Source organism: Rhea pennata, chromosome 9, assembly GCF_028389875.1.
Source record: "Rhea pennata isolate bPtePen1 chromosome 9, bPtePen1.pri, whole genome shotgun sequence".
NCBI classification, from domain to species: domain Eukaryota; kingdom Metazoa; phylum Chordata; class Aves; order Rheiformes; family Rheidae; genus Rhea; species Rhea pennata.
This window is the reverse complement of record NC_084671.1, coordinates 14,863,761-14,886,258: the sequence shown is the minus strand read 5'-3', so window position 1 is coordinate 14,886,258 and position 22,498 is coordinate 14,863,761. Positions and strand designations below refer to the sequence as shown.

Genomic DNA, 22,498 nt, shown 5'->3' with positions numbered 1-22,498 from the left:
ATCTCTTCCTCTGCTCATAACACGCTTCCATCTGCAGCCAAAAAGTGTGAGACTCAAACAAAACCTCAAGACAAAATTTTGCTCTATGCAAAATTGCTTCCAGGTTCTTTTAGGGGAGTGCTTCTGGGGGGGGTTCTTAATATATCTGCTCATCAGGATCAGGCTGGTAATACTGCTGGATCAAGCCTTGTGAAACTACATGAATAATGAATAGCCATCACATGAATATTTCAGAGACATAGTCCTGAGATCTCCCAGTGTTGCCTTAGAGGAAAATGGAGGAAAAGTTGTCCAGAAAGAACAATGTTTCCTTTAGGCAAAATGCACTGGTGTCACTGGCTTTTGAAAATGAGCTGCTGCTACTAAATAATTCTCAGGATTTGCATCAAAAACTGGAACAGTGGTTTTGCTCTGAGGCAAAAGAAGTTGGGAAGAGAGCCAGTATTTTTGACATAAGAAGATGATTTCACCGCACTAGAAGGAGAGCAGACTTTTACTTCATCCATACAATGGCGTTTGCAAGAAAAATCCCACAAGCTATGGCCACCTTCCAAAAAGCCCGCAGTACTTGGCACTCAATTAATGTAGTTCAAAGGAGCTGTGAGAAGTACTGGTGGTGCTTTTTCTCCTGGGACAGTGCTGTGCTCCAGCCCAAGCACAGGTCTGAAGGCTTCCTGAAGGCTGCTGAAGGCTTTCTTAGAGCTGAGCCATAAAAATGAGGCCCAGTAGTGAAATCTTCATTCACTTTGGATGCAGAGTAACTGTTGCTTCATGCGGGAACTGTCTGCAAATCAACAAACCCACCGAAATATTGGCCGCATATCTCTCTCCTCCACGCTCTCGTCAGCTATCCATGCTCTTGACATGTGCATGCATGTACCCAGGCTGCCTCTACACAACTCTTGAGACAGTATCTCTTCTTCTACGGCCATTTTCACACTGTATGATAAATCCAAACATGAATACATTCTAGGAGAAGCGGATTGTCGGGTTTGGGTAAAACCAGAAGAAACATTTCCTGCTCAGGTAGGCGCAACAGAATAATCTGAGTGGGATGAGAAATGTTGCAATTAAAAATAGGCAATTAAGAATCTAACTGAAACTCAGATGTCTCTATCCCTAATCTATATCTCCTTCAGCATTGTTCTGCTTAAAGTAATCCTTGCTGACGCACTGTGCTGCTGGCATCAGCAAACAAAAATAATTCCTTAGTGTTTACAAAGCTCCTAGAAATACATCTGTTGCAAGAATGAGGGCAATTTGGGCATTTCTTCAGCAACTCCCCCCAAAATGGCAAATAATATCCACAGTGACCAGTCCTGGAGCACTTAGGACTGGAAACAAGGAATTGTCACAAATCAGCAATGCATAAATGCTAATTTGTGGAAAAAAATTTTCATAGATCTTCACTTTTCCAGTTACCATCAAACCTCCCCGCCTGCGGGATGCAATGCTGCAACCCACTCCTGGGCAGGCTGTAGGGAAACCGTGAGCCTCGCTCTAACCGAACACCCTCTGCCGCCTCTTTTTCCCACGGCTCCAGCTCAGGCTGTCTCTTCAACAGGCGGCTCACAGGGGCACGGCCTGGTGCTTGCCGCCCGTTTGCAAAAGGTGAGGACCCCGGGTGAGCACGCTGGCCCCGCGGAAACGCTCGGAGGGCACAGACAGCTCGATCGGTGCCCCACACGCTAACGTCACCCCTGTCCCACGGGCGTTCCTCAGGGGAGGGGGCAGCTGCCGGCGCTGTCCGAGCTGGACGCGCAGCCCGGGGGCCCCGCGCGGCCCGGGATCGGCCGCTCCGAGTTGCTGGCCGCACTGCTCACCAAGGAGCCGCCGCGCCGGGGCTGCGCGGAAGGGATGAAAGAGTTACCCGTGTCCCTGCCCAGCCTGGGAACGGCATCACGCGCGCCTCGGGTGTCGAGCTAGAAGTGCTGCCAGACCCAGCCGGCGGGGAAAGGCTGGGCTGTCTGGCTGTTCTGGTTGATGATTATGCAGTGTAGAAGGAAGGTAATTTTTTAACTGAATTATTAAAGAAATACGATAATGAGTGCTTATATTGTTGCCTCTGTGCCTACATAAAGGCCTGAAATGGCTTTATTAAAGCCACGACTTGATTAAAAATGAATCTGTTAAATCACTGTGTGCCGTCTGCAGCCCACCATCCTTCCATTGAAGCGCCTCTTATAAATGAAAATGTGAACACTGATTTCCCTTTCATCTTCCTCATTTGCCTTTTGGAAGAAGAAGAGGGAACGGGGCAGGCTGTGTACGATGGGAGAGCTTGGACGAGCATGGCAGGGATTCAGATATGCTCTGGGAAAATTATGCCATACAGCTGCTGACTCTGGAAAGGAGAATAAAGGAATTGTTTATCACGGGAGGGTATTGTGTGCGTTAAGCATGAGGAAAGATCATTTCCACCAGATTTTATACGTGGGCATGCTTTTGAAGACTAGCAACCACAGTGAAGCAGCAGCTCTGCCTCTGAACATAAGCAGTGCCTGTATATTCAGGGGGTTAGCTAGATTACTCTCTGATTACAACTAATACACGTTACAAAGTCATAGTAAGAAATGTCTGGCTTTAATCCAACACCCATAAAGGAGAAATGGTTCATAAATCAGTTCACCTCAGAAGAACAGGTTGAGTTGTTTATTAATTTGCCTTTCTCCTCTGTCTCGACCTGGACCTGCTGCTGCTATTTCAGACAATCACAGAATCAGTAAGGTTGAAGGGACCTCTGGAGATCATCTAGTCCAACCTCCCTGATCAGCAGGGTCACCTAGAGCATGTTAGACAGGGTTGCATCCTGGCAGGCCTTGAAGATCTCCAGAGAAGGAGACTCCACAACCTCTCTGGGCAACCTGTTCCAGTGCTCCATCACTCTCACAGGGAAGAAATTCCCCCTCACGTTCAGGCAGAACTGCCTGTGCTTCAATTTCTGCCCATTGCCTCTTGTCCTGTCCCATGGGACAACTGAAAGAGTTTGTCCCCGTCCCCGTGACACCCTCCCTTCAGGTACTCATACACATTTGAGCCCATCCCGGTTGAACCCCTGTGCTGGTTCCCGGGGGGCGCAGGCAGGATCCGCTGTCCTAAAGGCACCGGAGGCTGGATAGTGGCCGCTGTCCCTTAACGCGCCTTGCCCATCTGCATCCTGGAATCGCTCTTCGCTCCTGGCCCAGGAGCAGGGAGATTATTGTATCTGGGTTCCGGGAGGGGGCCTGGGGCGAAGGGGGGCCGCGGCCTGGCCTCGCGCCGCAGGCCCCCTCTGGCTCCTCAAGGGGCTGCGTGTGGGCAGGGCCTGGGCACACGGACAGGGGGGCAGAGCCCTGAGCGGGCGGGCGGGCGGACAGACAGACGGACGGGGGCGCGGGGGGGGGGGGGGGGCAGATGGCGGCCCCGGAACGCCGCTACCCGGAACCTTGTTCCGCGGCCCGCGTGGGGCGGCGGAGGCTTTAGCGCTCGCCCCCAGGCGGCTGGCGGGGAGGCCCCGACCATCCAGTTCCGGCCGCGTTTCCGGTTCCGGGGCCGCATGGGCAAGAAGCGGGGCGCGGGGCTGGGCCGCTGCCTGCTGCGGCAGCGCGGCCCGGGGCGCCGCGACGCCGCCGCCTCATGGGTAGGGGCGCGGGGGGCGGCTCGGGGCGGGGGGCCGGGCCGGGCCGGGCCGGGCCGGCGCGGCGCGGCGCGGCGCGGCCTCACGGCGGCGTGTTGTCCCGCAGCTGCATGGCAGCGAGGTGAGCGGCGAGCGCGGCGCGGCGCGGCGGTCCGCGGCCGAGCAGAGCCCGCTGGAGGAGTTCCTGGCCACGGCTGAGCTGGCGGGCACCCGCTTCGTGGCCGGTGAGCGGGGGGAGGGGGGGGGGACCTGCGCTGCGGCTCGGAGGGGGATCCAGGGGCTGGGGACCTGCGGCCGGCGGCCAGGGCCGGCTCTGGGAGCAGAGGAGACCCGGGGCTAGGGCAGAGGGGGTAGGGCTGGTGTGGGGCTGCCGTGGGGCTGGGGGTGTGGGGCAGGGGCGGGGGGTTCCGAGCCAGCAGTGATTGTGAGCGGGGCTGGGGCGGTGACAGTGGCTGGGGGTTGATGGTGGGGTCGGCGGGGCCGGGACAGGGACCGCTGGCTCCGTGGGTGACTGCTCGCACTTCCCACAGAGCGACTGAACATCCAGTTTGTGTCCGCCCAGACCCGCACTGGCCTCCTCACGCCCCAAGAAGCCCAGCGCGTCCGGCAGCTGCATGAGGACAACCGGCAGTTCCTGCGCATCCCTCGGAGGCGAGTTGTGCCCCTCCCACGTGGACCAGGAGTGGGGCTGGATTCGGCCTGGCTGTGCTGAGCGAGCTCAGCCCTTTGGTGGCTGTGAGCCAAAGGACTGTCCTTTGCTTGCCAAACCCTATTTTGGGGGAAACAACTACTTAGTCTGGAAGGAAATGCTGTAACCTGCAGCCACAGGTGCTTGTCTCCTGTGCAGATACTACCAGCCCCTCTGCACTGATTGTGCAGGATTCCTGCTCACAGCCTGGCACTGCTGGAGCTAGCGCCTCTGTGCCCCAGGCTGACCCATCTGGCAAGCCTTTCTGGAGCTCTGTGCTTGGAGAGCAGAGATGATTTTCTTATCTTAAATGCCCTGCAGATGATAGCTGTGGAAACCAGCTTTGTGAGCTCTATTGTGTGTGCAATAGCATTGTATCACTTTAGATAGTGGAGTTTGGAGTGAACAAGGAAACAAGGGATTCTTGAAGATGCTGGAAACAAGTGCATGCATATGTAACTACAACCATCTCAGTGTATCTGAAATGTGTGTTGCACTTGTTCTTGGGTGTTTGTTGCAATAATGATATTGGTATAACTGCAGTAGAACTTCTGATCGCTTACTCTAAAATGTGATTGTTACAGGCCATACTGGGACAGGACAACCAGTGCGGAGGACTTGAAGCAAGCTGAGAGAGAGAGCTTCCTAGAATGGAGGCGACAGCTTGCCCAGTGAGTATGCCACTTGTGTCTGCGGTAAGCAGACAGTGGGATTTGGAGAGGAAAGGAGCAAACGGTTGTATTTATCCTTGCTGGACCTATAAGGATAACTTTGTCAGCTGCTCCCTGTACTTTTTCTGGAAGCCTGGGCATCCTAGCCACAGTCCAGCCACATCTTTGTGGTGAGCTGCTGCCCATTGTTCTGCTGTGTGTGCAAGTTCTTGCAGTGATCACAGTCAAAATTCTTGCTTGTACCTATCTGTACATGCTTCCCTCTCCCCCCCCCCCCCGCCAAGTCTGTGTCATCTAGTTTGTTAAAGACAGTGCATTCAGCATTGCTGCTGTGACTACCTCATGTTCGGGGTGGGGTGTGATATCCTGTCCTTGCCTGTTAGGTGGAGGGGTGATAAATATGTGTCCTCAAAGAGTAACAGTGCTACTCTGAATTTCTGGAGTTTAGTGCTGCTGCCCTGCATGCTCTGTTTGGCTTGTGCTGGTCCCACACTGCCTCTGCTAGCCTGGAAAGCTGAATCTGCACACACACAGTGAACCCAAGCTGGCCCTGAGCAGGGTCACTCTGGCTGTGGCAACAGGGGGTCAAAGCTTGTTTGGAGCCATTTCAAGTAGTGTTTCCCAAATTATTTATTCTTACTAGGTGGTTCCTGACTGAGTAATAACTTCTGGCATTTGGGATATCTCCTCTGATATAGTTCAATGTAGTGTTTCTGAAATATCATAAGTAGTCTTAATGATCTTTTGCCCTTTCTGTCATTTGTCATTTCTCCATTGGTATGGTCAGGAGCCATTGTGTTACCATTGAACCAGTGGCACTGACACTGTTTTACCTGGACATACCATTTGTTTTTAAAACTAGCAGAAATCATATCAAATATTAGAGTCTGATTTTTGACAGCTTCCTCTGAAAGGAAAGCTTCCTGGATCTGAGGAAGAAGGGGTGATTATTGCCTGATGTGGCTTGAATATGGTATCTTTTCTGTTTTTCCATAGACTTGAGGAAGAAAAAAATTTAATTCTAACTCCATTTGAACGAAATTTAGAATTTTGGCGTCAGCTTTGGAGAGTCATTGAAAGAAGGTAATGAATATCACTCTTTGTTTTTGAAAGTTATTGTTTCGTGTTTTTACCTGAATTGAACCAAAGTGTTTGAGTCAAACACTGAGTGTCCAAGCACAGGAAAAATAATGAAACATTACTAACTGTATGTCTTTACCAGTATTGAATTGCTTTCAATTGATCAATTCCAAAAAATTGATCAAAATACATTATTGAAAAGAGCAGCGACTAGTAGTGCAGTTCTGGCTCTCAGCACCGCAGTTCTGCTAGTAGGTCAGTGTGTGAATCTCTGCTGACTCTTTGGCAGCTGCAGCTGTGGCCTCTTCCAGTAACTCTGTGTGGGAGACGCCTTTGAGAATGTCTTTTGCCAACATTAACACTTGCCCCTCTTCAACCACACAATCATACTGTGACATTTGGGGGCAAGAGAGAAGGGAGAACTGAGTAACGTTTGGAAAGAAAGAGCCTCTTGGTCTTTGGCTGCTTGCCATGCAGAGAGATTGCAGCAGTGTACAAAGGACAGCAGCCTGTCATATCACAGAAATATCTTTGTTTGCTCTGTAGAGCTGTAATACAATAGGAGTGCTATCTGCTACTTTAATTAAACTGAGGCATTTCATTTCACCAGTAATTATGTTTGAGATCATCTCTTCTGATTTTCTTAAAATTGAAAAATACTTCACTGGTGAGGTCATAGTGGTCTGATCCTTTCACAGATGTGTCTTTGTATGGTCTCACTGGTGCTACTGGGGTTTTGGCTGGGAGAGAGCTGGGTGAGGACCATTCCCTACTGTGTATCGTGATACAGAGTGCGAGTGTATCGTATAGCTGGGACGTGTTATTAATGCCTTCCTGCTCTTATTGCAGCTCTTTGTTTTTGGTAAGGTGAGGTTGCAGTCTCAGAACAGAATGAGAAAGTCATCTAGTCCCTTACCTTGCTAGTTAGATTTGATCAATTATCAGCCTTCTCGTGTGTTTGCTTCAGCTATTTTCCAACAGTGTGATTATGTCATTTGTCTTTATCCCATCCCAGTACCATGGTGTCAGTTTTCTCTCATACTGAACAGTTACAGAAATTCAAAGATCAATATGTCTTTGAACCCTTGTGACCTATTAATGACTCTCTTGGGGGTTTTACTGATATTCCTGTGCAACTATCTGCCTGGTGAGGCTTGAAATTCTTCAAGTCCATCTGTATTGTTTTGAAGCTGTTCTGAGTCAACAGAAATCCCTGTCAAACAAACAGAATCAGCTTGTGACAACCAGTATTTTAAATTACCTGCCTTGAGAAGCTCTAGTGGAAGAGTAGGTGATTAATTCTTGCCTTACAGGAGAATTAGCCAAGTGAGACAAGCAGAAATATTGTACAACAATACTGGCTTGTGGGGTAAGTGTGGCTCTGTTGGGGCACATGGGGCACTGAGATGCTTTGTTAATTCAGTAAAAGCACTTAGTAGAATGATACAGTTGACAATTAAAACAGTTAAACAATTAAAATTCATAACAAACCTAAAAGCAAATGATATACTGTGCCCTTTTGCCACCTTTGTGACTGTGTAAGAGAGCACTTAATGAGATTTTCTTTTATTTTTGCAGTGATATTGTAGTTCAGATAGTAGATGCTAGAAACCCACTCCTGTTTAGATGCCAAGATTTGGTAAGTAAACCACCTTCTTGAATGTTGCCTTCATTTTATTTCTGATGGTTCATGTGTGTGGTGTGTTTTTTTTAATAACGTGTTTAGCCACCTTGAAGCTGTCCTGCTGTTATGCCAAACTGGATGCCTTATTTATGCAAATGTTGCATCACCAAATTATTTTTCAAAGTTTTTTGATATCTCACACAGAATATAGTGGATTTGGAGGCAATTTTGCAGATGAACTGACTCTTTTGTTGTCTTTCTGTTTCTTGAGGAAACTTGAATTATAGCAGGATATCAATCTTTTATTTCATTTTACGTTGCTTCTCGTTACCAACTTGAATTATCCATGTTTAGAGACACTGTTCTGTTTAATAGCATAATAGAATAAAAATAGATGATTACTATTCTGAAGGAGAGACATCAATAATTGTTGAAACGGCAGCCTTTTAATGATAGACTATAAAACACTGCATCAATATAATGGAAATTTGTTCAAATATTTAATCTTAGAACTTTCTACTGTGAGGTTCTGGTTAATATCTTGACATAGATCTAAGTGGACAAGGTGTTTGTGCACGTGGCCACGCACGACCTGTTTTATGGTAGCTGCATGCTCCAATTTGGGCTTGTAGCTGTCTGCTGAATACCTAAACCATGTGGCGCAGCAAGCAGCCAGCTTAACTGCACTCATGGAGCTGGATTGGGTTAACTTGCCTTTCTGCTCTAATATGTTGTGGGGAGGAGCCGAAACCAGAGGACTAACTCTAATCCTTCTCTTTTTTTTCTTTAGGAAAATTACGTTAAGGAAGTCAGCAGTGACAAAGAGAACATGATTCTGATAAACAAAGCAGATTTGCTGAGTGAAGAGCAACGGGCTACTTGGGCACTTTTCTTTGAGAAAGAAGGTGTTAAGGTGGTGTTCTGGTCAGCCTTGGCAGAGTGCAAACGGCTAGCAGGAGAAGCTAAGGTACTATAGATGACCAGTTCAAGGCATTTACTGACTGCCTTCGATGACTTGCTTTGCAGTTATGCTCGTGATATAACCGAGTTCTTTTCTAGGAAAGGTGCAGCCTCTTTTGTTAGGGAAAGATTACTCTAGGGACCTATTCATCTATAAAACAGCATTTTAATAGATTCAAAGACAAAAGTGAGGAGAGTAAAATGGTGAACAAAGTGATACTCTTCAGTCACTATTTGTACTGCTTGCAACTTTTCTTTCAAGACTAAGTAAATAATAAATAATATTGAACTAGAATGTAATCTTGGGGCTATTGCTGAATAGCTACAGAAACAGCCCTTGCAGATCTGTTGGCAAATTCTACCTCTTGTTTAAATGAGTTAGAATCCTTTCAAAGGGGGATGCTCAACAGAACATGCGTATCTTGCACATGATTTTTCTCTCCCAGCAAGGGGTGGGTGGTGTTTCTTAAAGAACCTAAAGTAACTGAGAAACTCCTTTTGCCTTGTGGAACAAACAGTGCTGCTGCCTTGAGTTACACGTTATTAATAAATGCTACTTTCAGGTTTTACTGATTTCATTTGTTAGAGCCATTGCTATTCAGTTATGGAATATCCCCTATCTCTTTCCAGACATACCTAGTCTGTATATCTGCCTCACAGTTCTTGGATTAAAATGTTTTTACAGATTGATTTTTCTTTCTTTCTTTTTATTTTTAAGCAAGACTGAAAGTGTTGTTTTTCTTTTCTTTTTTCCAGAGGAAAAGTAAAGTCAAAATATTGTTATAAAGAGGTCTTTTTAAGTGTGAACTATTTGCAGAGAAAAAAATGTAAAGGGTGTGTCTGAAAACAAGACAACTTGGAAAAATTTTGATGACGTATTTTGACCTGAAAGAAAATACTGTTTCAAGCATTTAGTTTTTCTTTCTTTTCTGTTACTAGGAACACTTGACATTTTTCAAAAAATTTTGATGAGCTCTATTGCTGCTGTTTAGAGTGTTGCTCTGTGCATGCACCTGCTTACAGTTGTGCTTCTGGAGAAAGACACTTCACCATTAAGCTAATAACTGAAGCTAGTGTTGTCTTCAAATTTCACCTGTGAAATATTGTTCACACAGGGACTAGACACTGAAGATGTAGCAGAGGACTCAGGTGATTCTGAGGATGAAAGCTCCAGTCAAGAAGATGACACAACACAGGATAGTGCAGAAAGCACATGCACAGACAATGCTTTCCAAACTGATAATGGAGTTCTGGTCAGTGATGATGACAGTAGTGATGAATATGAAGACTGTGAAGATGATGAAGAGGATGCATGGCAAACCTGTTCTGAAGATGAAGGTGGGGGCAAAGTAAATACTACTGCCCCCAAAAATACGGAAAACGGTACTGATGGTGCTGCAGTGCAGTGCATAGTGCAGGAACAGAACAGGAACATCAGGAACTTCAGTCATCTAGTACAAAGAAATGAACTGCTGGAGATACTCAAAACCATGCACAAGGGACCAAGGGTGAAGGCTGGGGAAGTAAATGTTGGGCTGGTGAGTTGGAGCTTGTGTTTAAAATGGGACTTGCTTTATATGAGTTTTAATTCCATATGTCTTCCATTGGAAGCATTCATCCTGTGGCCTGTTTTCTTTTTCTTCTTTTTTGTAAGGATAAGAAGCTTTCAAGTACAAATCACTGAGGATTTTGTGCATTAGATTAATTCTGCAGGTTGTGGGAACTCAGTATTGCAGCACTGCTTGACTTGGTTGTTAGTAATAAAATATTTGTGTCAGAGCTCTGCCAGCCTTCTGGCATAACCTTGTCTAATATCACTGTTACTGTTCTACTTTGTTAGGTGGGTTACCCCAATGTTGGCAAAAGTTCGACTATCAACACAATCCTTGGAAATAAGAAGGTGTCAGTGTCTGCTACACCAGGCCGTACGAAGCACTTCCAGGTATTGATAACAGAGGGTTTTTTGTTTTTTTTTTTTCTTCTCTGTTTCCTGGTAGAAGAGAACTTGATTGAGATAGTTACTACCACGTGGACTTGCTGAGAACTCTGGCAACCTAAACTCTGCCTGGCAGAGTTGGTTAGGAGAGGGGTGGACTTGATGTATATCATTTGAAGCTTGAATTCTTGCTTTCAAACTGTTTTAGTTTGAAAATGACTCATGAGAGGATGCTTTGCAGTGGGAAATACTCAGTTAAGTATCCTGGGCCTCCTTTTCAACACCACTCTTGAGGAGAGGACCTCTGAAAACTGAGTGCTCCTCTGAAAAGCTAAAGGTTGAGCTTCCAAACTGTCTTTTTCCTTGTCCACTGTTGATACTCTGAACAAGTTCAGGGTTATTGCTGCTGTTGTCACACTGATCAAACTGTTAATTTGAGGTGGCGAATCCAGTACCATTACAAGCATTGGGCATTTTTACTTGTGCAGTCTCCCGTGATTTTCAAAAGGTCCAATGCAATTAAAGGTTTCTGGAGTGTTTATACCTCTGATAGGCAGTGGCCCATCAGACTAAACAGCGGAAGCTCTTGCTGCCCCCATCTGGACACCTTATTTATGAACCTAGAAGTTCTACTGTCTTCCATGTAAGACTTCCTTAATTCACTGGCTTGGGCAAGCAGAGTGGATATCTGTCTTGGTAAAGTTTCTGCTTATTCTCATCTGCACCTTTATTTCGTCTAGACATTTGATCCTTTGTTCCTCTTTCCTCCATGGACACTGACATGCTGTGATGAACTCACCTGTTATGTATTGTGTAGACCCTGTATGTGGAGCCTGGCCTGTGCCTCTGTGATTGCCCTGGTCTGGTGATGCCATCCTTCATCTCTACCAAGGCAGAGATGATTTGTTCTGGAATTCTACCTATAGACCAGATGAGGGACCATGTCCCACCCATTTCTCTAATATCCTTTGCATGAGATTTCTGAGGGGGTCTGAAAGTGTTGGGTATGGAGTATGGAATGCAGCAAGTTCCAGCTCCACAGACGTGTACTAATGCGCTGAAGGCAGTAGGGATGCACACTGCTTAGAACAGGCCTGCTGCGTTGGTCTTACTCTACTTCTTTTCCAAGTTTACCCCATTGTCGGATTTGCATTTTTTTTCCCCTGCTTGGTGACAAGATTCAAAATTTGCTCTTAACATGTACTCTTCAAGTTACTAGGACAAGATTACTTGTGTAGCAGAAAATCACCAGTTGGTTTCCTTCACTAGCTTACGTTTGCCAGCATATCCCACGGAACATTTTGGAAGCAACCTATGGAATAAATATCATAAGACCTAGGGAAGATGAGGATCCAGATAGAAAGCCAACAGCTGAAGAACTGCTGATAGCATATGGATGTGAGTGTTGATCCCTTTAAAACCTCCTATTCCTTACAATATGAATTACTCCAGAACATAGACTTTTTTTTATGTCCAGCCTGACTCAGGTTTGTCATGTATTGAACTTCCTCATTAGGACTTAGAGGCCAGTTCCTGAGGTAGAGGTATTAGCAGCTGATCTCATGTATGTTGTGGTGGTGCTTTTCCAGTTTCATCTAACAGATGTAGTGATTGTGATCAGAATGTTAGTGAAGAGCCCTGCCTGTCTATGTGGTGTGATGCCATGGTCCTGAAGCTACCAGTGGTTCTGTGTTGCTGATATCCTTTTAGATACCTCCTTAGATACCGTGCCTTAAACTGGACTTGGAAGAATGCAGGGAAGGTTTATGTCTCTTGTCTCATGCTCCTTTGGTCTTTTGAATTTTTATTCTGTGATGTAATTAATCTTCCCTGGTCTTAAAAGCTAAAATAAAAAAAAGCTAACAGGTCTGTGAAGGTATTTTGTGGAGATACTAGATCTCATGCCTTCTGGGCTAGGATGTTTCTACAGTCTGCATGGAATTAGCAGTGTTTCCTTTTCTTCTATTCTCCCCCCACTACAAGCACCTCCTGAAGGAGGTTTTGTGAGAAGGTATACACATGTGTATTTAGCCAGTAGAAAAAATGTGTTGATTCTCTTGCTCTAGTGACACACAAACTGTTGGATTTGTCTTCCAGGTATGAGAGGCTTTATGACAGCTCATGGACAGCCAGACCAGCCAAGATCAGCTCGATACGTGTTAAAAGATTATGTCAATGTAAGTTTTTTTTCCTACGTTTGGATTTCCTTTCTTGACATGAGGTGAACTGAAGATTTCTCTAGAGCTTAAAGGAGCAAAATAAAGTGAATTTCATTTCTTTTTATAAGATTGCAGTATATTAAAATATTCTTTAAATTGGGCTATTTTTAAAGTTTAAAAAAATGAGATGTCTGCTGCCCTTTACTCTTAAAGTTAATATGAATTGTACTAAAAAATGTACCAGCTAAATAAATTATTTTATCTCTAAAATAGGCAGGAGATGTCTCCAAAAAATAACCGATTTTGACTAGCTGGGTCAGTATTTGATTGAGGACTGCGGTTCCATCCTGAGTGCTCTAACTCTGCATGCTTCTACAGCACCTTTCAGCAACTTGTTGTTATTCTCCAGCACTCCTGAGAATTTTGTAATGTACTTGTTTTGCAGCTGGATGAAGTGAAACAGTGCTTTCAAGCAGAATAGAATGGTGCTTTAATTTAGAAGTGCAGTCAGTGATCTGACAGTTGATCTGCCAGTGTGAGCCTCTGGACTTTGGGCCCTTTTTACCTTTGAAATTGATCTTTCCTCTCTAGATTTTTCTCAGAGCTTTTTGTGGTGGTAATAACTATCTCATTGCTTTCATAGGGGAAGCTGTTATATTGCCATCCACCTCCTGGTGTTGATCCAAGTGGCTTTCAGCACCAGCATGAAAGATGCCCAGAGGGCATAACTCTGCGGGCCAGCGAAAAGGCGAAGCCTGAGAGGAATACCAAAGCGAAACAAATTGAAAATGTGGTGGATAAAACATTTTTCCACCAGGTAAATTATGGAGGAATTTCTTCAGGAGTTGTTACAGCAGCACTGGCTTATCACTGGAGAGAAATAACTTCTTGCTAGGTTGAGTTAATGTTGGGTACTGTGGGATCTGCACATAATTTCTGCACATAATCCAAGAGCTCTTTTCTTTTTATTATCCCCTAAATCACTGGGAAAGTCCTCACTGACTGAAAAATGTCTAAGGAGGTGCACATACTTGATTTTAGAAGGTCGTCAGGATGATCTGTGTCATTACGGGCCTAACATCAATTGTGGATAAAACAAAAGAATGGCTGGGAAGACAGAAAAGCAAGGAGGGTGATGTGATAGAGCAACCAACAAGGAATGTGGTTTTGGAGTAGCAGGTCCTTCAAACTAACTTCCCTTTTTTGAGAAGCTGTCATAATAAGTTTCTCTAAGACGATTTATTATGACATAATTCTTTTGATTCAGAAATGGAAATCAGATGGAAAGAATAGAACATAAATTGATCTGAAACCCTATTAAAAATTTTGAAAATGCAGTGCAAATTGGGAATTTCTCTCGTAAGGTCCCACAAGACTCCCTTTTTGCCCATACGTTACTAAAAAATTGTTATTAATGTCTTGGAACAAAATGTCAAATCCATAATCCATGGGTCACTGCTAGTATGATCTGTTTTGCTGGATTGCTGGACACGAACAATATTTGCTTCAGCACAGCTAAGGATAGTCACGCATTTAGGAACCAAAAACTCGAGCCCTTTTCCCAAGCAGTGAGCTGTTTCAGAAAACTATGACCTGAAAAGAATTTTTGGTATTACCAGACTCTTCCTCTGGCTGCACAGAGCACCAGCATTGTTGGCTGTGAGCCCCTAGAGTGCCACCCACCATCCAGCCTTGAGCAAGTTATTTTGGTCCCTGGCTTTCACGGATGCCAGATTTGTTTGCAAAGACAATTTGTTGTGTGCAAAGCAGAGATTGAGACTCAGTCCCAGAGCTGTAGCTAATGTCTGTTGAACAGTGTCTCAGTGTCTTGTAAACGCTCTGCCTCTGTTTGTAGTAGTGGACACTGAGGACCTGGTGTAGTGGGGCATGGCTGCAGACAGAGCTGGAAAATACTGGCAGACTGCGACTCAACTGTGCAGCTGCAGCTCTGGAGCTGGGGTCTGAACAGATCTTGTAGGGTTTGAGCTTGCCTGTGTCTGGTTTTACTAGCATACCTGTTCCCTTGGGTTAAATGTCTTTTAATTATTGATGACTGTGTACTCTTCCAGGAGAACGTTCGTGCTCTGATGAAAGGTGTCCGGGCTACAATGGGATACCGGCCTGGCAGTGGCCTTGTGTCTGTGACTGCACCCAAATCTGGCAATGTTGTAGGAAAACCCTGGAAAAAACATGGAAACAGGAACAAGAAGGAAAAGGTTCGCAGGATCACTAAGCACCTGGAGGCCTAGCTGTGGTGCTGTACCTGGTCTTCCCAGGTCAGGGACTGCACTGTCTTGCGTGCATGAATTAAGGAGGAAGAAGTGCACATCACCAGTTCACCTGAAATCTGTGCCATGGACTGGCCCAGGCAGGGGATGAGAGCTCTGATACTTGCAGCTCATCCCATTTGAGACGAAAAGAGACCTGGCCATTTGTGTCTTTGGGAGGTCAGCCAGCCCAGACAGTTGACTGTTGCTGAAAAGCCCTTTCAATGGGAGAAGATAGATAGCGTGTCAGAATGTTTTCCTTTCTGTAAAGGGTGTATTTTATAGCTGCTGGGATCAAACAAAGCCTTGTAAAACTGACTAAAATGTTTAAATAGTTGAATCTTAATGAGTGACATCTGTTATATTTTTGAGACACTATCACTAGTCTCTTTTTTTAAACCTTATTGATTTGAAAGAACACTTCAGTATGTTGAAAAATGAAGTAAAAGGCTCTTTATTCCCCTCTTTCCTCTCTACTAATCCTACTCTGAAATCCTGTTCTGAAACCACACTCTGTCTCTCAGCACAGCACTTAACCGTGATGTGACTATGCCAGTGCAAGGGAAATGCTGCTTTTACGTCCTTCACACCGAGCTGGTATCAGTTGTTTTTCTGTGTGATTTCCTTTTGGTCTTTTAAAACATTAGCCTTCTGTGACTGACAGAAAGCCTGGTGCCAATTTGTCCTAAAACATTTGAGCTCCTATGTGCAGTTGTGCTCTATCTCACTGAACACTTAGGCATGATCTGATTGCAAAAGTGTCATAATACCACATTTTTACGTGTGCATCACTATTTGACACTAAAAAGACTGTAATGACTTGGGGGATGCACAGTCTTCAGAGGTGTAAGTGAGGTTTAAAGCTTGGTTGCCATGTGGAGGAAGATATTTGTGTATTTGATCAGTATTACTTCCTATGCTGGGCTAGGGATGAGTGACAGTACTGGAAAAACTTGTGGAGTTGACTTTTTGCTTTACTTCTAGGTGCTGAAGCAAAGTAACAGATGCAGGCATTCATCTCTGATACAAGGCAGTATTCTCTCTCTCTCTCTCTCTCTCTCTCTCTCTCTCTCTCTCTCTCTCTCTCTCTCTCTCTCTCTCTCTCTCTCTCTTTTTTTTTTTTTTTTTTTTTTTTTTTTTTTTTTTTTTTTTTTAGTACTTCCCAGGCTTTAAGCATGGATGACCAAGATGGTACCAAGGCAGCTACCAAACAGAGCTACAGCAGGCTTGGGGTTCGCAGCAGCAGACAGGCTCGTTTTTGGCTTTGTGACCTTTGTCTGCTTGTCCTGTACAGCTAGTTTAACTGCACTGTGTATGTGAAGGGTCTCCTGACAGCAGAGCTCTCACCTTGGATCCAGTTTCTTGTTGAATCCCTCCTTTGAGATTCTTAATTACAACGTTACAGGGAAGGTATTTCCCTGCCAGCTGTAAAACTAAAGCATTTCATATTAAGGTCCCCTAAAGGAACCTGGATTCTCAAAAGAGCTCAGGTCTTTTGGAAAAGATGATTTTTGCCTTTGTTTCCTGAAAATACTGTGACTTGAACAAATCAATCTTTTTTCAGACTTCCCCCCAATCCTCTTCGTAGTGATGTTTTGTGCTTTTATTCCTGATACTGCTTTAGGGACCTGTTTAGTTAGAAATGTCCTTTTTTGTTTAGTCTTGCCCTGGTTGGGATCCTTCCTGTCAAATTTAAGTTTATTGGGGTATCCTTTATTGAAGTTATTCTAATATTTCTTTTCCATTTCCCTCTTTCAAAGCATTTTGAATTCTTAATTCATGTTGCACGTGAATTTTCTTCTTTTGCATTCTCAACCTTTTCCTCCCAGATGGATAAAGTTAGGTCTCTGTGAGCTTGCTGGTCAGTCTGTGTCCTGGTGTAGTCCCTTCTCAAGTCTTGTGAATAACCAAGATCCCTGGGGCCTGCTGCTTTGGGTGATTCTGCTTGTTGCTCATAGAAACCTTTGGCCACCAGACCTGCCAAACCACTCATCGTGTCTGTGTGCGTGAACGGAGGATAATGTAAATATCACTGAGCAAACAGTATTTGCTCAGCTCTGTTACATGTGAATTACTACTTGGGCTAGAAGACTCCTGCCTCGCTAGGAGGAGGATCATAAGAGTTCTGGACCCAAAGGCTTGTTAATATTTTATGCTGCTATTGAGCAGTGGGCAAACTAGGTAAGTAGGCGAGGGAGGTGGTTAATTTAATGCTTTCCTGTGGTATTTTGGTCTGTTGCTGAACCGCATCTGCTCCGCATTGCCCTGCCCTTGCTGGGGAATGCTGGGCCAGCCGTGTTGACAGCTCAGTGTAACTTCTCCAAGCAGCTGCCAAGCGTGAGGCGATGCAGAGACTCCTCCGTAGTCACGAGGCTGCACAAAGGAGCCGTTGTGCTCTGCTGCAGCCACCTGCTGACTGAGCCTCCTTCTGCTTCTGATACTGCCTTCTGCACAAGTCAAATTTCCATTTTTGAGTGCTGTTCTCTTAAAGTGCCTCGTGCATGCAGAGGGAACGTGCTGGCTGTAACCAGCGCCAGTCTGTTCTCTGGGATGCGCAGCCCTTTCGTCCCTCCCTAGGGGGCTGTCTCTGGGGGCTTTGCCTTTAATGCCAGCAACTTATTTTCCTGGCTGACGTCGTTACGTGTCGCGCTGATACCTGCAGCAGAATCTGGGAGCCAGTTTTGGGAGCTCGGGACAGAGATGGAGAACCTAGGAAAAATGCTAACATTTCAATGGCTGTTTGATCTCTAAAGTAGAATTTTGGTATGGGGAGGGGGCTCTAATGCTGCTTTCCCATCCACACAGAAGCACCCTCTGGTCTTTGAAGGTTTGCTTTCAGCATCCTTAAACTGAACTCTGCTCTTATGAGACGTTGTATTGGCCTGAAAAGCATCATTAACTGCTCTCTCCTCACTGCAGGGCAGGAGCCCGAGCTGTCATTTTTCTTAGGGCCCATCCTTGCTGAGGCTTCCTCTTGTGCCTGGCTTAGGCAGGGGGTCTGCAGCGAGGACAGGAGCCCTCCAGGGAGCCTCAGGAAAACAAGGTCTGACCTCCTCCAAAGCAGAATTTGAATCCAGTCTGCCTATTTTGCCGTGGTTGCCTTTTTAAGCTTTTATCAATTGCAGCTGGCTGGGCACAGAGATGGCTCAGACAGGACATGTAACAGCGGGGCTGAGTAAGAAACAAATGCGATCCCCTCCCGGGAGTGTGCTGGTGTCCGGCTGGGGCAGTGCCGGTGCCTCTGTGCGGTGGCAGCAGGTGAGTTGCTAGGTGGGACTCGCGTGAACAGGGAACCCGGCAGGGATCTGATAACCAGCAGCACTTTGCTCGAAGCACAGTGCTCCACTAGCAAAGGGAAGTGTCTGCTGTGGCGGCTGTCCTCGCTTCATTCTGCCATGTGCCACACAGCTCGGTGCTTTACTGTTGCCCCCAGAAGTAAGTGTCACAGCTCCCTTATCCTACTCCTGCCATTAAAGAACCTCAAAGCACTCTGATTCTGCTGCCTTGCAGTCCAAGACCTGCTACAGGGAAGCCGAAGGACTTTGTGTGAGCTGCCTGGTGCTAAGTTGTTCCAAGTCAGCTTCTCTCAGCTTTCTGGTATTTTGTGTCCCTGGGGCAGATCCCAGAGGCTGGTTCTGATTCTCCAGGTCTCCTCCTGATCATATTCTCAGCCCAGCTCCCTGTGCCCCTGGGAGGTGAGGGCTGGGGAAAGCAGGGTCCTGCACACCGTGTCACTTCTGTTCTTTCAACAGATCATTCAAGTTGCAACAGGGAAGCTCAGCCTGAGGAGGTGACATCCTGAGGTTTGTCACAGCCTGGAGCTGGAGGCTCCCTGGGAGCCCAGGACTCATGGGAGGTGTTGGGGTTGGGATCGCTGTCCGGTCCCAGGGCACTGGCACCTGGGAGCCGTGCTGGCGGTGTGTGGTGGACTCTCCAGCCCCTTCTCTGGAGAGGCTTTGAGAGGCATTCCCAGCTTTGGGACGCTCCAGTTTTTCTTCTTTCCTTTGGGACAACAAGAAGGTGCTGGGCTTTGTCCTGGGGCTGCTCTCTGCCCTCATTGCCTTCTCGGGCAGGATCCCCTCGCCACACAGAGCGGTAAGTGTTTGCCTGGGCATGGCTGCCTTTAGGCCCTGCGCAGCCCTCCGTGTCCCCCCCAGGCCCCCCTGCCTCCCAGCGCTGGGCGCCCCGGCAGGCTGCACGGGGACCCCCCAGCCTTGCCTGGTGACACTGCCCTTGGGTCAGGGCAGGGCTCGCCAGCCCCCGTCCCCAGGGCTTGGTACGGAGTTTGCTGTCGGGCGCAAACCCGCAGCGTGCTCGGGTGGAGGTCAGACCCGGCCGGGTTCGCTCAGGCTCTGGCAGGTTTGTCTGGACCCTCACGTTTGCCAAAGATCCCCAGGTCCTGGCGGCAGGGGTGTTTCTGGGGGCTGCTCCGGTGGAGGCTGTGATGGTGATGCCTGTATCCCATTGCAAAAGCCTTGGCAGGATTTCCCCGGTGACAGGAAGAGGCACAGTGCCCGGCTTGCGTGCGGAGGTGCCGTTGGCCCCCATCACAAGCCCCCGTGGTTGTGCAGTCCCTGGGGGTCACTGCTTGTCCCTGGGGCAGCTGCAGGGGACAGCACAGCCACCTCTCTTCCCAGCGGTGCGGGAGGTCCCTGTGCCAGCCGCTGAGCCGCGCCTGGCGGGGTCCCCGGCCGTGCGGTGGGCCCGGCACCGAGCCGGGCTCTGGGTGACCCAGTGCAGGGCGAAGCCAGGTCTGCAGAGGCAGCTGTGGGCCGCCCTCCGCTCGGCCGTGGCTGGCATCCTGCACGCAGCAGAGACAGGGACCCACGACCAGCAGCCTGCGCGTGTCCTGGGGGCCGTGCCCTGGCTCCTGATCGCCCTGGGCTCAGCTACGTCGAACGTGGCCGCATCCTTCCCCAGGACCTCTCCCTGGACTTCTCAGCTCAGACGCCAAGGGGGCACAGGCACCAGCTCCTCTCTCGGCCGCAGGGCCCGTGGGTCGGCGTGTGCCTGTCTGGCTTTCCCCGTCACGGTGCATCGCTCTGAGCTGTGGGACTGGTGTGGGGAGAGGAGCTGTGCTGTGACCGCAGAAATGCCATCACCTCCTTAACCAGGGGCTCAGGTCCCGTTCATCACCTCTACGGTGAGAAGCTAGAAGGGTTGGCAGCTTGTGTCAGAGATTTCTGATGCCTGGCCGCTCTTGGCTGGAGAGGAAGAGGAAGATGATGAAAGAGCAGAGGAAGAAGAGGTTTTTCTCTATCTCTGTCATTAAAGGGCAGAGTGGAGTGCTGCTCTGCCTGGCAGTGTTACTGCTTTGCCCCTCCAAGGAAGGGTGTTATTGCATTGCACATCCCAAAATGTGGTCAGTTAGACTTAAGCCTGGGGCTTCTGTGATCTTTTCCTAATCTTTCAACAGAAGGATCCGTGAGATGACAGATTTTGCACTAGGGAACCCTGCAGCAAGGTGACTTCTACTGCTTTGCAGTCCTGCTACTGTGGAGCCATGGATTTACAGAAAAGAAGGATGCATCAGTAGGCTGCAGACTCTCAATTCCTCTGCTTATCTGTACTAATGACTTTGTAGATCTGTCTGGCTGGAAAAGACTTTCCTCAGGGGCTGCCATTCAAAGGCTACCCACATATGTGAGCTGGCATCAGGCTGACATCACTGCATAGTCACTGTCACTGCCTGTTCCAAGAATACTTGATTTTTTTTCTCTGAAGGAGGCTGAAATCCTACTTTTCTGCCATTAGGGGACAGCCTTTCCAAGCCTGAGAATAGTTCAGCCCACACAGACAAATAGTCCCCACGACAGTAGTTTCCAATCCTTTTCAAGTTATGGATACCTGCAAAGCTTCTGGCAGAGGTCCAGGTCTCCAGGGACTTTACATGTATCGCTGGAGAGCAGTAGATGAGCTAGTTGTTTCTAGCAAGCTTCTTAGAAACCTCCTCAGACAGTCTTGGAGGAATAGCCCACAAATGGGTGTTGAAAACAACCGTGGTGGGCAGAGCAGCTTTTGCACTGGCCAAGTTAGGAGCTGGGTCCTGGGCCTTGCAGGATGCTTCTTCCAAAGTTTGTGTTTCTTTCCTGATTGTACTGAAACACCATGGCAGAACAGAGCATGTTTCTCTCTCTGCACACCCAGACTTCTGAAGGCCCACATTGTTCTTGTTCTTTCTGTATGCTGTCTTTTTTTTTTTTTTTTTTTTTTTTTTTTAAGAAAGAAGCCCCCTTTTCTTAAGTGTCAGTGAGTAGTAGTGTCCTGCTCTGTGACCCTGCTCTCTGGCATGGCAGCTCTAGTCCAGCTCTCTTCCTGAGATCTCTTTTTCTTCTGCAGCAAAAATATCGGGAAGCCTTAAACTCGAAACAGGTATGGAGAACCACAGATTTGCTTTATGCTGGACTGCTGGAAATGAGGTAGGGATCAGATCTCCAGGGTACATTAGGGTTTAATCTCTCAGTGCTACATGTTTGAGGTGCCCAAGAGAGGCAATAAGAGAGGTTACAGTGAGGACAAGAGGAAAAGAAACTGTTCCTGAGTCAGAGGAACTCTTTGCCACAGTGCTGTTCTTGCTGCAGTTATGGGAAGAGGGCCTGCCTCTTGGGTGGTATCAGTGTGGAAGGGCTCTGCTTGCTGAGTGGAGCAGACTTGGGTTTATATTGCTGGAAAGGGAGCTGGAAATGCCCCCTTGTGATCCCCAACCCTTTGTCGCTTTGGAGTCATAACAGTCAAGACAAAGAGACAGAAACATTTTCACATCCCTAACGGGAAGTTACTATATTCTACTGACTTGTTTGCTGCCTGTAGAGGAGAACAAAGAAGCTGAAAGGCTCTGCAGAGCTGCTTTCTGTTGGCTTGGGTCGGGGTTGGTGAACAAGTGATTTGGAGCTTCGCAGGTCGGTCTCTCTCCCTTTTTAAGCAACAGCGGCTTCTTCCATGAATTGGATGCACTTTTATTGAGCGTGGAGATACGCTTGCCCTGAAAGAAGAAAGTCTTCTAGCTGCTTGCTAGCCAAGGAACTCCCTTGCAGGGCAAGAATCTGCTGTGTAGGGGTGCCCTACAGGGTTGGCTGCTTAGCTCTGTTCCTCCAGTCAGTAGCCAAACCCAAGCAGGGAACGGCTGCTTCTGACCCTCTTGCTACATTTGTTCTTTTGGGCTCACAGGGAGAGTGGCCCTGTCTGCAGCGCAGGGGTGTAAGTGCTGCCAAGATCAGGCCAGATGGGAAGAGCCCTACAATGAGCCACTGCTGATGTGCGATCAGTGTCCCTGGCAGGGAAGGGGGCAGAAGGAAAGGCCATCTCTGCTTGGTGGCTCTCAGAACTGACTGTGCTAGTGGTGGTGCAGGCAGATGCTCAGGAAACTTGGCTGTATGGATCCCCATGTTTCATTCAGCCACCTACTTTCTGTGCTCCTGAGACCTTTCTTCATCTTGGCTGGTGGGGAATATGAGAGAGCATGATAAAAATGGAAACTGAAAGTTGATCTATTTTGAG

General features: G+C 47.3%; 1 protein-coding gene across 2 annotated transcripts; it reads left to right on the top strand.

The window, feature by feature from the left end:
• Positions 1-3,535: 3,535 nt before the first annotated feature.
• On the top strand, positions 3,536-15,347 carry LSG1 (large 60S subunit nuclear export GTPase 1). 2 transcript variants are annotated; one of them, XM_062582481.1, is made up of 14 exons: positions 3,536-3,619; positions 3,723-3,840; positions 4,147-4,267; positions 4,889-4,975; positions 5,972-6,058; positions 7,634-7,694; positions 8,470-8,646; positions 9,755-10,177; positions 10,480-10,581; positions 11,393-11,536; positions 11,850-11,973; positions 12,673-12,752; positions 13,378-13,551; positions 14,804-15,347. In XM_062582481.1, the coding sequence occupies exons 1-14, from the start codon at positions 3,536-3,538 to the stop codon at positions 14,981-14,983; spliced, it is 1,962 nt and encodes a 653-aa protein (XP_062438465.1). In that variant the 3' UTR covers positions 14,984-15,347. The 2 variants fall into 2 exon arrangements, with proteins under 2 accessions (XP_062438465.1, XP_062438466.1); XM_062582482.1 differs by lacking the exon at positions 3,723-3,840 and having other exon boundaries at positions 3,600-3,619.
• Positions 15,348-22,498: the final 7,151 nt, after the last annotated feature.